This window comes from Esox lucius, chromosome 11 (assembly GCF_011004845.1).
Source record: "Esox lucius isolate fEsoLuc1 chromosome 11, fEsoLuc1.pri, whole genome shotgun sequence".
NCBI classification, from domain to species: domain Eukaryota; kingdom Metazoa; phylum Chordata; class Actinopteri; order Esociformes; family Esocidae; genus Esox; species Esox lucius.
This window is the reverse complement of record NC_047579.1, coordinates 30,692,931-30,707,969: the sequence shown is the minus strand read 5'-3', so window position 1 is coordinate 30,707,969 and position 15,039 is coordinate 30,692,931. Positions and strand designations below refer to the sequence as shown.

At 40.7% G+C, this 15,039-nt stretch overlaps 1 gene segment (V, D, J or C); it reads right to left on the bottom strand.

Moving 5' to 3' along the window:
- Positions 1 to 7,874: 7,874 nt before the first annotated feature.
- On the bottom strand, positions 7,875 to 8,390 carry LOC106023809. The segment is given in 2 exon segments: positions 7,875 to 8,203; positions 8,300 to 8,390. Coding segments are annotated over 2 exon segments (360 nt in total).
- Between the last annotated feature and the right edge of the window lie 6,649 nt (positions 8,391 to 15,039).

Sequence of the window (15,039 nt, the reverse complement as noted above, 5' to 3'; positions counted from 1 at the left end):
TTCAAACCTGACGGAGAAAGTGAAAAATAGGACGGGGGAAGAAAAGGTGCAATATTGAGGGATTGCACTGCTCCACACACTACAGACCAACACCAGTGTATGCTGCTGGTATATATGCATGCTGAGGATCCTGATGTGAATCATGGCCATGTGGGGAGGAAACTGTCATGGCCACAAATTATCAAGCTAATAGTTACTCACTGACACATTTCATTTGACTTCAAGGACCATAACACCTGTTTGCTCATGTTGTTCATTCAATAGCATAGTTAACTGGTAGTTAGGGGTTTCAGGCGACGATGTGACGTGTGTGTAAGGGTGTTATACTGTGATGCTCTACTGCCCTCTGTTCATTCTTAGAAAGGTTTTTGTACAGCTCCTTCACTCACTCACACTAATGTGTATATCTTGCACAGTAATACACAGCAGAGTCTTCTGTTCTCAGACCAGACAGCCTCAAGTGTGTCATGCTGTTAGAGTTATCTTTTGTTACTTCGATGCGTCCTTCAACACTCTTTGCATATGCAGTTCCACTAGCATCACTCCATATAGCACCAATCCATTCTAGAGCCTTCCCATCTGGTTGTCTAATCCAGCGCATACCATAGCTACTGAAGGTAAACCCAGATCCTTTACAGGAGATACTTAGAGTTTCTCCAGGATTTTTCTGGACTGGGCTGGAGGGAATGGATTCTAGACTCTGGCCATTTATCCCTGATGAAGAGAGAGAGTAAAGATGTAAATATTACAATAATATGTTTACCCAGTGTTCACAATAAAATTAAAGGAGCAAATGGTTTCAGAACTCACCAGGCAGACAGACAGAGAGTAGCAGGAAACAGAGTTTACTAGTCATGGTGAGGGTGGAGAGATACAGTATGAACTCAGTAACTCCACACAAAACAGGACATCAAGACAACTGCAGAACATAAATATATATGAATTCTGATGGTCTGAAATGGCATCATGATGTCAGTGGGAGGGGCGAATCAATGAGGTCAAAGGTCAACTAATAACTTAAATATGCTAGGAGTGCTCTTTGATCACATTCTGATCACTAATTAAACAACTGAACTAGGGACCGAAATAATTGGTTAGAATAATTTTCTACATTTTTATTAATAATGTTTATTGATTGGTTCATTTAAATGTATTTTCATATATTGACAACAATCTATCTATTTATGATTAAGCAAAACTGCATGTAATTCCCTTCTTTCTACCTCTCTTCCCACTGAAAAATGTATTTTGGTGAACTGTTGTCAATGTATTGTGTGTTTTGTTTTCAGGGGAATATTATTACAGCTTAGTTGTACTGATCCTCTACTGCCCTCTACTGAATCTGTTACCAGTCAGACTCTCTCAGCTCCTTCACTTATTCACACCACTGTCTCCCATACACAGTAGTCCTCTGCTTTCAAGCCAGACAGTTTCAGAGTCATCAGGCTGTTAGAATCATATTTTGTCATCCTTCAAACCTTTGCAATGGTAACTTGCGCCATAACCAGAATAACCTATCCAGTTCAAGGATTTTCCAGCTGGCTGTCTAATCCAATGTGAGTTGTAGCTACTAAAGGTATAACAAGATATTTGACAGGAAAGACAGAGAGTTTAGCCAGGTTGTTTCAGGACTGGACTGGAGGAAATGGAGGCCAGACGTTGACAATTTAAAACTTGGAGAAATAAATATAAAATATGTGTTAGAGTAAAGGAAGGAAGAGACGGGAGCAGAACTAATGGGCAGACAAATAGGGATCAGCAGAAGACAGCAGCAGAAGAGTTTGCCCGTCATTCTGAGGGAGGAGATAAGAAGACAACTGTCCCACACAAGACATCAACAAGTCAGTTGTAGTATGAGACACAAGACCACTGCATTGCCCATGTAAAAAAAAACACTGCAGCCATATTGAAGATGGGGTGGTAGGACATAATCAGTGTTCGGAAGCGTTAAAATCTAATTACAGTTAGGAGTTACTGTTCCCATAAAGTAATTAGTTAAGTCAAAATATTTTGTATTACAAGTGCCTCCACATTTTCAGGCAAGGCTTATTCAACAGCTTATATGTACAGACTTGAATACTAGATGGATCCATTGCAAAGAACAATGAAGAACAAAAAAGAAAACAGCCATGGATTGAAAAACATACACGGATAAAACACACACAGTGTAGTGAGAGGTGGTGGGCTTGCTATCATCCATTGTACAAACTACAACGTGAAGGTCCTTTATGCTATTGTATTTTTACATTTTATCTTTTTCTTTGTGAAGCAGATTGAATTGCTTCGATGTATGAATTGTGCTGTATGAACAAACTTGCTTGCTTTCCACACTCTCTATTACCTCATTTGAATGCATAGTTTTTTCATTGGCTAGTCCTCAACCTCTTCAAATGATTTTACTCAACTGTCCTCCCAAATATTCTACTTTGTTCATCTCCAAACTCACTGAGGTCCTCACAAATGTCATCATCCACACTCATGTTTGGTGATTTCAACATCCATGTCGATTCCAGAAGTTGTGCTTTTGCTGCTGATTTTATGGCTCTCTTGGACTGATCATCATAATCAATATTCAATTTCCAACAAATGTATCCATCCCACTCACAAAGCTCCATTTAGAGTGAATTTACGATAAACTTTGGTTGTCCAACAGAGGATTATTTGGGATCGAACTTTGGTTGTCAAACAGGCAAAAGATTCCACCAAAACATAACAGCAACCCCGGCAATTGGTTATAGGCGAGGGTAATTAAGACGTAGTTGAAATAGTACTGTGCTTCCCAAGCTTGAACCGCTAATCGCTTGTTGACGCTACGTATCTATTTGAAACTAATGGGCTAATGAGCTGGGCATGAACTTTAGCAAGGAGAGCTTTGTATTCTTTGTTACCACTTGCTATTGGAGAAAATAAATGCTATGTAATGCTACGTTGGTTGCAATGTGGGGAATTGAGTAACACATTAAAAATATATTAACTACTAAGGGATTACAAAAATTAAACAACTAACGCGTTATATTTCTCGTTAACAATAAAAAGTAGTTTGATTACTACTTTGTAACGCATTACCCCCAACAATGAACATAAGCCACTTCTTTGTTCTTACAATGCTGTGGCTGCACTCCTCATTGAGTGTCTCTATGAAATTATGTGTGATTATTTTAGGTTCCCCCATTCAGAGATGATTCTGGACTGGTTTTGGGCCGATCCCAGATTCCTGACCCTAGACCTGGCCCCATAATCTCCTTTCATTATGGAAGTGGAAGGTATTCGAGTGCCATCCCCATGAGCATATCACCCTACTAAAGCCCATGGATAAGCCATGTCATCACTGGTAACCAATAATTTACAAGTATGATCTGTATGACTGAAAAAAACGATAGTAGCCACAAATGGTAACCAAATAAGATGGGGTATGAACACTGGTGATGTCTTTCAATATGGAACAGGTTAAACAGCTAGGCAGAAGAGTAAGTCATAGAGCCCCTGGACAGGGTCAAAACTCTAAACTTAGCTGCTGTGAACCATCCCAACCATATCTTTGTTGATAAAGCATGCATCTACCGGGCCAAAACTTGACAGTGTTGTGCGCAATGTCACTGGCCAATGAACAACTGTCCTGGTGTCTGGACAATGTTGGAGAAACATATTTGTGAGTGCAGCCATATCCACAGATGGGGTCGTAGGACATTAGCCACTTCTAGGGTCTTACAACGCTCCGGCTACACACTTCATTGAGCTCCTTAATTAATTTGTTTGTGATAATGTAAGCTTCCACCATACAGAGGTGATTAAGGACTGGTTTTGGGACAATCCTATATTCCTGACCCTAGATCTGGCCCCATAATCTCCTTTTAATTATGGAAGTGGAAGGTCTATGATCACCATCCCCATGAACATGCCACCCACCTACAGCACATGGATAAACCATGTAATCACTGGTGAGCAATGTTATGTTTGGATTTGCCGTGCCAAAAGATCTTACCCACAGTCCATGAAAAATTAAGATTTACATTGTGACATGGACAAGATATCATGGCCAAATGACAAAGATAAAATTGACATACAGTAGTGTGTAAATCATTGACATTCCTTTCATTTTATTGTGTATTTGTTAAAATGTGATTTGAAAATAAACCCATTTTCCAGTAAAAGTTTTAGTTTTATTGCTTCAATGATTCTGGAAGATCTTTGCATTGATCAAACATTTAAATGTGGGATAGACATTATGAAAATGATTTATGGACAATTGTGATGGGTAATGTAGAGTTAAAGTTTTGCCTAATGTGAAAACAGTTAAATAAACTGTAACAGATTACCTTTAGCACTTCGAAGAGTTATTTTGAACCACATGTCTTAAATTGTTTTGTCTTAAACTGACTGATTATGATTTCATAATTACTTTTTACAATATTCACCATCCCCCCTTTTGAAGTGTGATCTTTACCATGAGAGAGCACCGCATAGAAATGAAACAGACATTTCGGCAAGCAGGGGTTACCATTAGGACCGATCCAAACAGTAGTCACATAGGATGCCCCTGCTTTCTTCCAATTGGTCCTCTCTTTAGGTGAAGCCTGAGATTGCACTTCAACAAGATCAGAGAGGGAAACTGTGGGGGTCAGATGGGACATCTGCAAAGCAGAATGAGGGGGGGCCTGAGCGGCGGCTTTAGCAGCTGCATCTGCCCTGCGATTACCAAGAGAAACAAAATCTCTGCCTGTAGTATGGGCCTCACATTTACAAATGGCCACTTCCTTAGGTAACAAGACAGCTTCCAAAAGGTTACAAATAAGGTGGCCATGTTGTAATAAACCCCCTCATTAATCAGTGTTGGGAAGCGTAATAAACCCCCTCATTTTCCAAAAGTCATGTACAACACCAAAAGCATATCTACTGTCAGTGTAAATGGTAACACTTTGACCCTTAGCAAGGATGCAAACTTGAGTGAGAGCAAAGAGCTCCGCAGCCTGAACGGAAAGATGGTGTGGCAGTCTGTGACCCTCAACCACATCATGATCAGTCACAATGGCATAACCGACATTATTAACAGGGGAAGTAGGAGATTTACTAGCAGACCCATCAACATAAAAAACAAGATCACTATTCGGTAGAGGTTCATCAGACAAGTCATCATGAGGGGTACACTGTTGGTTAATAACAGAAAGGCAGTCATGCGGTTCGCCATCTACCTCCGTGGGAAGGAAAGTGGCAGGGTTCAAAACAGGACTCCATACAACAGTGACATGGGATAATGACAGTAAAACGTTATGGTAATGCAGAAACCTAGCACCTGAGAGATGACTAGTCTTGTCTTCCAACAAAATAGAGGCAACAGAGTGAGGAACTTGTAGCTCAAGCGGGTGATAACACACCAGAGGCCGTGACCGCAAAACAGCATCTGCTGCCGCTGCCACAGCCTTCAGACAATAGGGAAGGCCTTGTGCTACAGCATCCAGTTTAGAAGAGAAGTATGCAATTGGCCTCAACTTATCACCATGTTTCTGCATTAAGACAGAGATCATATAACCATCCTTTTCACACACTGCTTGTACAAACTTTGTCTTAGGATCAGGGAGCCCTAAAGTAGGAGAGGTAGCCATGGCCTATTTTAAGGAAGTAAAAGAAGCAAATTGTGAATCCTTGTGCACAGGGATGCTAAAGAACGCGTTGGCTAAATCGACCACTGAAAAAAATTGACTATTGCTCTGAACTTGAGTCATGATTGTATATGGATCAGGTACAATCGGTGCGCGCGCATATACAGCCTCATTAACTTTTTTAAGATCCTGTACAAATCGCCAAGCTACAGGTTGTCCAACCACTTTGGCTTTCTTAACTGGAAAAATAGGAGGGCGACATGGGCTGTTTGGACATGGAACAATTATGCCTTTTCCAACAATGCTTTAAAAACGGGAGCTATCCCTTTAATAGCCTCTGCTTTCAGTGGATATTGAGCCTGGCATGGTGTTGCACAATATACTACCTCCATATATATCATCTTTCATTTCCACTAGACTAACACATTTCAAAACCAGATCACAGACATGATCTCCAGACCAAACTTAAGTTAAAGTGTCTTTTGTCCCTTGGCCATTTTAAAAATCTAATAGAGGATCAATATGTTGTCTATAATTATTTTGTTGAATTGTATGTCTCCGCTTTGTATGTTTTGAAATGTTTTTCATTTTGCTTTTGTGCCTAAATGTACATGTAAACATGTATTCACAGGGGACAGCCTCAAGAGATCCAGGTCTCAGTCTGTTTTCCCATGAAATGTGTATTAAACTTCCTCCCCTATGAAGAATTACGATATACAGATATTCTAATGTATTTAAAGGGAAGTGGTGAGGGCAGACATGAAACCACATAGAACAGTTATTATAAGTAGAAACTCATCATCATAAGTAGAAACTCAACATCTTTAAAGAGGTTATATTAACTCCTAACAAAATATATGAATATAATCTGTCAATAGACTTGTGATAAGTGGCTGAAATAATTATAATAAAAAAAGATGTTTACAAAATGTTTATTATTGAATGTCTGATACTTTGATCCATCGCAACCTTTAAACAAATCTAATGCAAATCCAATGTACATCTGTTTGAAACACTGTATAGTTCAACAGCCACCAGCTGGCTTATGCAAATAGTCGTTTCTCTTCAGCTGAAACCAGGTTGTTGTCAATATACAATGAATATGTATGGGGAAAGTCCCTGTGGTCCCTGGTCTACTAAACTGTTTAACTGTCTGACTGAAACATCAGAGAATCTAAACTGGGACCCTGAAACACCCAGGTGTACAGAAAACATAATATGAACAGTTTGACTCCTCATCTCTGGTTCTCACATATCCTTTGGTCAAGTCTCAACCCTGCCCTAGTCACTTGTTTAGTAAAAGCACTTAGGGAAAACTGCTGATGAATAAAGAGCTTCATAAGGGCTTTATATTTCTCAAACACAACCCCCCTTCTCAACGTCACTGGTCTCTGTGTCCTCTGTCAGTGGTTCACAACTGAGCGGTCCTCAAGTAGACCCAGCAGTATACATTTTCATCAGCCAAGCACAGCTGATTCTACTCGTCAACAAATTAACAGGCTCTCATTGAGTTGAATTGGGTCCAGGGCTACAACAAAAATGTGTGCTGTTGGGGGTCCTCGAGGACCAGGCTTGGGAACCACTGATCAATGTCGTTGGTTGGTGACCCTTTGGTCTGATGGTTGGCAAAGTGGGTGGAGTTATTTTCTGTGCATTTGGGCCTGTCTGGGGTGATCTTTGAATGGGGGCGGAGTGTGTCTGGATCTCCCCTGTCTCAATCCCTAGTTTTACACTGCAATAGTTTAGGGATTGGAGTCAGTCTGTTCTGTTTCAGTCCCTATTGTTTATATTACATTAGTTTATGTGATGAGGGACAAGAGTCAGTCTGTTCTGTCTCAGTCCCTATTGTTTATATTACATTAGTTTATGTGATGAGGGACAAGAGTCAGTCTGAATTATACGCTGATATATCCTGATTGGGATTCTGTTTAAAATACCACCATCCATTACTTCTCTGCTGACATACAGAAGTACAAAGTATCAAACACGGTCTCAGGGAAGGTTAACTCTAGAGATACATCCAATCTCCACAGAGTAAGGTAGACAAGCTCTTAGTTTTTCTGCACCTAACATTTGGAATAAATTCTAAGATAATTTTCAACTGAGTTATTTGGTGGCTTTAGGGTCAAAAGATGACAGAGGACATTTGGTCTCATGTCCTCCTTTGTGAAAATAAAATGGTAATTCTTTGTGGATGGGTTAGTGTCAGTGTATATGTGTTGGAGTCTTGTTGTTTGTGCATATGCTTCCTGTCTCTACCAGATGGTTTTTGTACAGCTTCTCTCATGACTTTTACCATTGTGAGTCTCTAGCACAGTAATACACTGCAGAGTCCTCTGGCTTTAACTGGTTCATGTGTAGATAGAAATTAGTGCTGTCCTTCGATGCAGTGAAACGGCCCTGTACTGCCTGTGAATAGCCCTTGTTGCTGTCGCTATAATAATACATGATCCATTCAAGTCCCTTTCCAGGAGCCTGGCGGATCCAGTGCATGTATGTGCTACTCAGAGTGAATCCACTGCAGGCACATGTCAGTTTGAGGGATCCCCCTGGGGTCCCCTGGACCGACTGTTCAGCCTGTGTGAGAACGACCTGACAGTGGACACCTGAGGAGAGGAATGACATGTCAGACCAACCAAAGACTCACATCAGTATCACAGCAAAACAGTTAATAATGGTCAGACAACAGTCAAAAGACTCACAGGAGGCAGCTGCCAACAGCAACGTCAGAAGAGATGCAGAGAACATGGTTTATGATGAAGATGATCTGGTCAGAGCTGCTCTTCTCTACTCTCTAAGACTCAGAGAGATGTACTGTTAATGAGAGACTGTTTATATGAGGTAGAGGGAAAGAGGAAGAGGAGCTCTGTGAGATTTGCATAGAGGACAGTTGTATGAAACAAATGGGAATATCAGTAGAGTAAATTAATGTAATAACTATACGTACTATAGACATTGTAATGTGCTGACCTATAATGGAGGAATGCATCAGGACTGTATATGTGTAAGTAGTGATAATGGTTTCCAGTCTTCCTAAAGGGTGCCGGATCCATCCAAAAACATTATAAGAATACATTTCAAATCACTGTAGAACCTTCTTCATACTCCATTTGCATGAACAGAGAGATTCCCAAAAGGGAGAATAGAACACAGTTTGTATTGACGTTCAACTAGTCTCTGTTCATCCACGGCTTCTGTTTGGGGAAGGTCTTTATTATATTATGGGTGGTGACATTGTTGATGCAGATCTGATCTAATCCAGAATGGAAGTAGCTTATGTTTCAATGTTCGTGTGGGTGGCTTGACTCCCGTACAGTCTGTGTGTACAAACTGGTGCTGTAGAAGTGAGTCTGACCCCTCTGGCCACACTGTGACTGTCCTCACTGATGGTTTCAAATGTTTAATTAGGGGTAAATACTTGGGGAGTAGAGACAGTGTTAGATGATCAGACTGTCCCAGCTGGTGGAGGGGAATTGCTTTGTAATCCGCCAGAATGTTTGTATACACGTCTTGTGTGTTGTCTCCTGGTGGGGCTACACTCCTCTGGTAGTGTATTGTCTCCTGTGGTGGAGATGATTCTCAGTCGGATTTCGTCCATTTTGTTCCCCAGTGACCGTACGTTAGCAAGGAAAAGGCTTGGTTGTGACGACCAACCTAGCATTAGCCTAGCCCGGAGGCCTCCACACTTCCCACGCCTTTGTTTACGATCACAACGCCGCCTCCAGGCAATTCACGATCTCTGGTGGAATTTAGAAGTTGTCAAAAACTCTTTCTGTGCATTGAGCTCCAATGTCCAGGAGTTCTTTCTAGGCGTGTATGCTTGGCAATACTGAGTGAATAAGCTAAGAACTATTAAGTAAAGTACTGTTAATTTGCAAAAACTGAGTAGACGATGTACACACGCCGCCATCTTGGTCATTTATTCTTTTAGAAATGGATACATTTAAAGTCAAAGTAGAGCCTTCTTCATACTCCATTTCTGATTCACAGGAGGGAATAGAACATGTTTTCTGATGAAGTTAGTTGGAGTGGCTCTTCTCTTAGAGGGCCTTTAAAGATGGAGGGTGGGGGTTACTGTAACAATGGGTATGCTCATATTAAGATTTTGGAAGATGTTCTTATACATGTATTATATTGCGGTATATACCAGGTTAGATGCTGGACTTTTATTTTGAGCATATTTTATCTGGTACTGGCCTAAGACACTCATCTAGAATGAACAAAATGTATTATTATATGAGGATTACAATGAAATAAAATGAATTAACTGCCCCCTCCTGACAGATACTTGGAACTCCAACTCAATGAGGATATCGTTTTTGTACAGGTTTGATGCTGGTTTGTATCACTGTGAATCTCTGGCACAATAATACACAGCTGTGTCTTCAGCTTGTAAGTTTTGCCCAGTTAAAGTAACGGTATTGCTGGATGAGTCTACTGTGAGGCTGAACTTGTTCTTCAGGGAGTCTTTCTGGTATGTGGCTCCGGTATATATGCTTCCAATCCACTCCAGTGCTTTCCCTGCAGGTTGTCGAATCCAAGCTGTGTCATAGCTAGATACAGAGTATGAGACCTTACAGGAAATGGTCAGTGGTTGACCTGGCTGGATAGTCATAGAGGGTGGCTGAGTGAGTTCTTCACAGTGAACACCTGTGGACAAAGCATGTATAATGTTGCTTAATACAAACAATATATTTAAGTTTTGATAAAAATATCACATTTTGTTAACCCCTTCCCCCCATCCACACAGACTCACCAGAGGCAGCTGCCAGCAGCATTAGCAGAAATACAGAGAACATGGTTTATGTTGAATCTGATCTGGTGGGAGCTGCTCTTCTCTACTCTCCAGGACTCAGAAGACCTCTATGGACAATCACTGTTTAAGTAGGGAAGGAACTAGAGGGTGGATTTGCATTGACGTAGACTAGATATCAGAGTGTATAAGTAATAGTGCAGGAGAATTATCACTATTACTGGATTCAACGGCTGTAATCTGAAATCCCTCTTTAGGTTATCTTTCTAAATGTACTACATTAAATGAAGAATTAAGCAAGTTCAGGTGTTCATTCTGATGGTCAAAACTATATGTTTCAGCAGCATGCAGTTATGAACAAAGAATATAAATTATGCTGCTGACCAAGTTTCACAAGTCAATATACTGTCATTGGATTCAAAATGAGGACGAACTTCTTCAGTTCTTCAGCTGTCATCTGGAATCCATCTTTAGGTTATCTTTCTAAATGTACTACATAAAATGAAGAATTAAGCAAGTTCAGGTGTTCATTTTAAGTATTTACCAAGTTTTGGCTTTGTTTTCTAGTTGACTGTACACAGAGACAATCACAGGAAAATAGGTTAAGAGGCTCTCACCTACACAGCCTGAAAATTACATGACACTACATAAAATTGAAAGGTTTTGTATGAAAACATTTATTGGAGGTGAGGTGGCATCATGGGATTTCATACAATGTAAAACAAACACACTACTGGAAAGACATGAAGTCTATAGGGATCTCCTAATCAGGAACATTAGATATATATATATTTTTTTTTTATCAGCATTTAACTCATATGCATCCACAGTAAAAAAAAACTATTGCTCCTCAAGCTTGTCCTATATTAAAGACAACAACCCCATCTTTAATAAACTACGCATTTTTACCTGTCACTGAGAAATTACTGCATCTATCAACAGCTAAAGAAAAACAAATATGGCCATGTATTGGGGCCACTAGAGATTTGATCCTCATCCCAGTATAATTCAGTATAAAACATTTTCAGAAAATTCCAAATGTGAGAACCTTAACCAAAGGGAAGCAAAGGCCATTTTGTGATATGGAAAACTAAATGTTTGACAACCATCCAAGGATGACCCTGTGTAAAGCAATAAACAATTATTTCAGTTTCTGATGCAAAAGGTGATATACCATTAAGATTGGAACTTCATGCATATTCAAAATAAAAAAACCAAGATGAGTGACTGATGGTTTTTGGAAAATTAAGTACATTTGACTCACTTGAAAAGCAAATTGAACATGACATTTCAGAAGAACAATAGAGGTTTTGCAAAGAGATCCAAGAAAAGCAAGCTTTGCAGGAGAGCAAAATTATATATGTTAAGCAGAGTACCTACGAAAAACTAAGGTACATTTATTTGTAGTTCAAAGTTTGTTTTTATTGATTTTCACAACATTAATCACATTCACAGTCCCCTACCCCTTAGAATAGCATCCATACTGCCCATTAAATCAAAATAGAATTGTAAAAAAAACAAAAAATACATACAAGCATACTAACAAATATTAACCTCCAAACAAATCCAACAAATTAATATATACATAAAGAATAAAAAAGAACAAATTGAAAAAAAAATAAAAAAATAAAAATGAAGTGTCCATAGTAGAGGCATTATTTAAACAGACTTATCAACATATTCAATAAAAGAGCGCCACAGCTTAGAAAATTGTTTTTCCGATCCTCTTAGTGAATACCTAATTTTCTCGAGGCAGAGACAAAACATCATATCTTTGATCCATTGGGTGTGAGTGGGCGGCAAGGGGTTTTTCCACTTCAGTAATATTGCTCTACGTGCAATCAGAGAAGAGAAAGCAAGGATCTTACACATTGATGCCAATAACCGTATCTCCTCTGGACCGACTCCAAACAATGCCACCAGAGGTTCTGGCTCTAATCTATGCTGAAGGACCGCAGAGAGAGTGAGAAATATGGATCGCCAATACTGCTCTAATTTGGGGCATGTCCAGAATAAGTGAATTAACGTTCCCTCGGCACATTGACATCTATTGCACATAGGGTTGGTACCAGGAAACATTTGAGCTAGTTTGACTTTGGATATATGAGCCCTGTGTATTATGTAGATGTAGTGATTTCCCCTACAATGACATTCTTTTGACCTGGCACCCAACAACTACGTAGTGTAGATGTAGTGATTGTATAAGTTAGTGAACTGTTATAAGCTGTTGTAACCAATGTAGATGTATTGATTATATAAGTTAGTGAACTGTTATAAGCTGTTGTAACCAATGAAACAAAAGGAGCAAGTAGGAGAATAGGAAACCCTGTTTAAGCAGTTGCCGGGGAGAGAAAGATTTAGTATGTCTGTTTTGTGAGAAACAGGTCACAGGTCAGAGACACACACACATAGTCGGACAGACAAGACAGAAACCAGAAAGGGGGGCAAGGGGATACTTGCAGTTATCCTATAAGGAATAAAACTGGGATTGGGCCAATGGCACACACTTTGTAAGTTAACGCCTCTATCTTTTTGGGCGTAGTAGAAGTATAAAAATGATGTTTTGACTGTTGATCCTTAGACATTGTGCGGCGACACGTGTCTCCAGAAGCTTCTGTAATAAATGGACGTATAACTACGGTAATTGCCCTGACTCCCTGTGTTTTATTCTCCTTTCCAACAAACCAACTCGGGGAAGTGTTAGACTTCAACAATTTGGGGGCTCGTCCGGGATTGGAAAGAGGAGAAGGAATTCGATCTTGTCCAGACAACCTACGCGAGATTCACAGGTTCCGAGCCGGCTCATGATAAAGGTAAGCAGAGCCTGTTATATCTAAATCTGCATATTGGCTATGAACTAAATTTTGAACCTGTGGAAAACGTATTGGGAGACTGGTTTAAATTCAGGGGGTCAGGGGAACGGTCTGTGAGTTAGAGTCTCACTATAAGTCGGGTTAGAGGCCCGTTACCGGTGTGTGAGTTAGAGTCTCACTGTAAGTCGGGTTAGAGGCCCGCTACCGGTGTGTGAGTTAGAGTCTCACTCTAAGTCGGGTTAGAGGCCCGTTAATCGTTCTAGGGTTGACTACCCTACGCCACTTCCCGACGGGGACGGTGGAGAGTTGCGAGTTAGAGTCTCGGCAACCAGTCGGGTTAGAGTCCCGAGGACTTAGGGGCACCTCGAAGTACTTATTGTGTGTAAAGGTTCATCTGGGTTAGAGTCCCGGGGAGTTTTAGAACTCCCCAAATTCTGTATCTGGGTTAGAGTCCCGGGGAGTTTTAGAACTCCCCAAATTCTGTATCTGGGTTAGAGTCCCGGGGAGTTTTAGAACTCCCCAAATTCTGTATCTGGGTTAGAGTCCCGGGGAGGTTTAGAACTCCCCAAATTCTGTATTGGGTTAGAGTCCCGGGGAGTTTTATAACTCCCCAAATTCTGTATCTGGGTTAGAGTCCCGGGGAGGTTTAGAACTCCCCAAATTCTGTATTGGGTTAGAGTCCCGGGGAGTTTTATAACTCCCCAAATTCTGTATCTGGGTTAGAGTCCCGGGGAGTTTTATAACTCCCCAAATTCTGTATCTGGGTTAGAGTCCCGGGGAGTTTTATAACTCCCCAAATTCTGTATCTGGGTTAGAGTCCCGGGGAGGTTTAGAACTCCCCAAATTCTGTATTGGGTTAGAGTCCCGGGGAGTTTTAGAACTCCCCAAATTCTGTGTCTGGGTTAGAGTCCCGGGGAGTTTTATAACTCCCCAAATTCTGTATTGGGTTAGAGTCCCGGGGAGTTTTATAACTCCCCAAATTCTGTATCTGGGTTAGAGTCCCGGGGAGTTTTATAACTCCCCAAATTCTGTGTCTGGGTTAGAGTCCCGGGGAGTTTTATAACTCCCCAAATTCTGTATCTGGGTTAGAGTCCCGGGGAGTTTTATAACTCCCCAAATTCTGTATCTGGGTTAGAGTCCAGGGGAGTTTTAGAACTCCCCAGATTCTGTATCTGGGTTAGAGTCCCGGGGAGGTTTAGAACTCCCCAAATTCTGTATCTGGGTTGGAGTCCCGGGGAGTTTTAGAGCTCCCCAAATTCTGTATAAGAGAACTGGGTTCAAGTCCCAAAAAGTGTTGGGTCAGGTACCCGTTAATCATTTGTTAATTATTCTGAGTCTGGGACTCACAGTAACGTAAGTCAGGTTGAAATGGACGGGGAGTGTGAGAGAAGTTGATGACGATGGGCGGTGTCCAGGCACGGGAAAGTGGAAACAATTGGGGATACAGGTGGCAAATGTAATGACTGTTGTAGGCAGGATGGACCCAATTCAGAAAGAAAAAGAAGGGATAGAAGAGAAATTGCGACAAGTGGTGAGTGAGGCAGGATTAAGGATGGAGGAAAGGAGACCATTACATGTTATTTTGTGGAATAAGGAGAAGGAGTGTTCTAAAAATCGAGATAGAGTTAGAGACAAGAAGGAAACAGCCAATTTGGTCAAGAGAGGGAGATATAGAGAAAAGGAGAAGGAATGAGAAAAGCACAGAAAAGAATGGTGTAAATTAGCAGTGTGGTGTCAGGGCGTAGACCATTTGAACAAAGAGAAAAAGGGACAGAAAATTAAGGAGGAGAAAAAGGGAGGAGAGATAGAACCCCCAGCATATGAAGATGACCTGGTGGTGCATGGTACCGTTGTACCATTATATCCAGTGTTACGT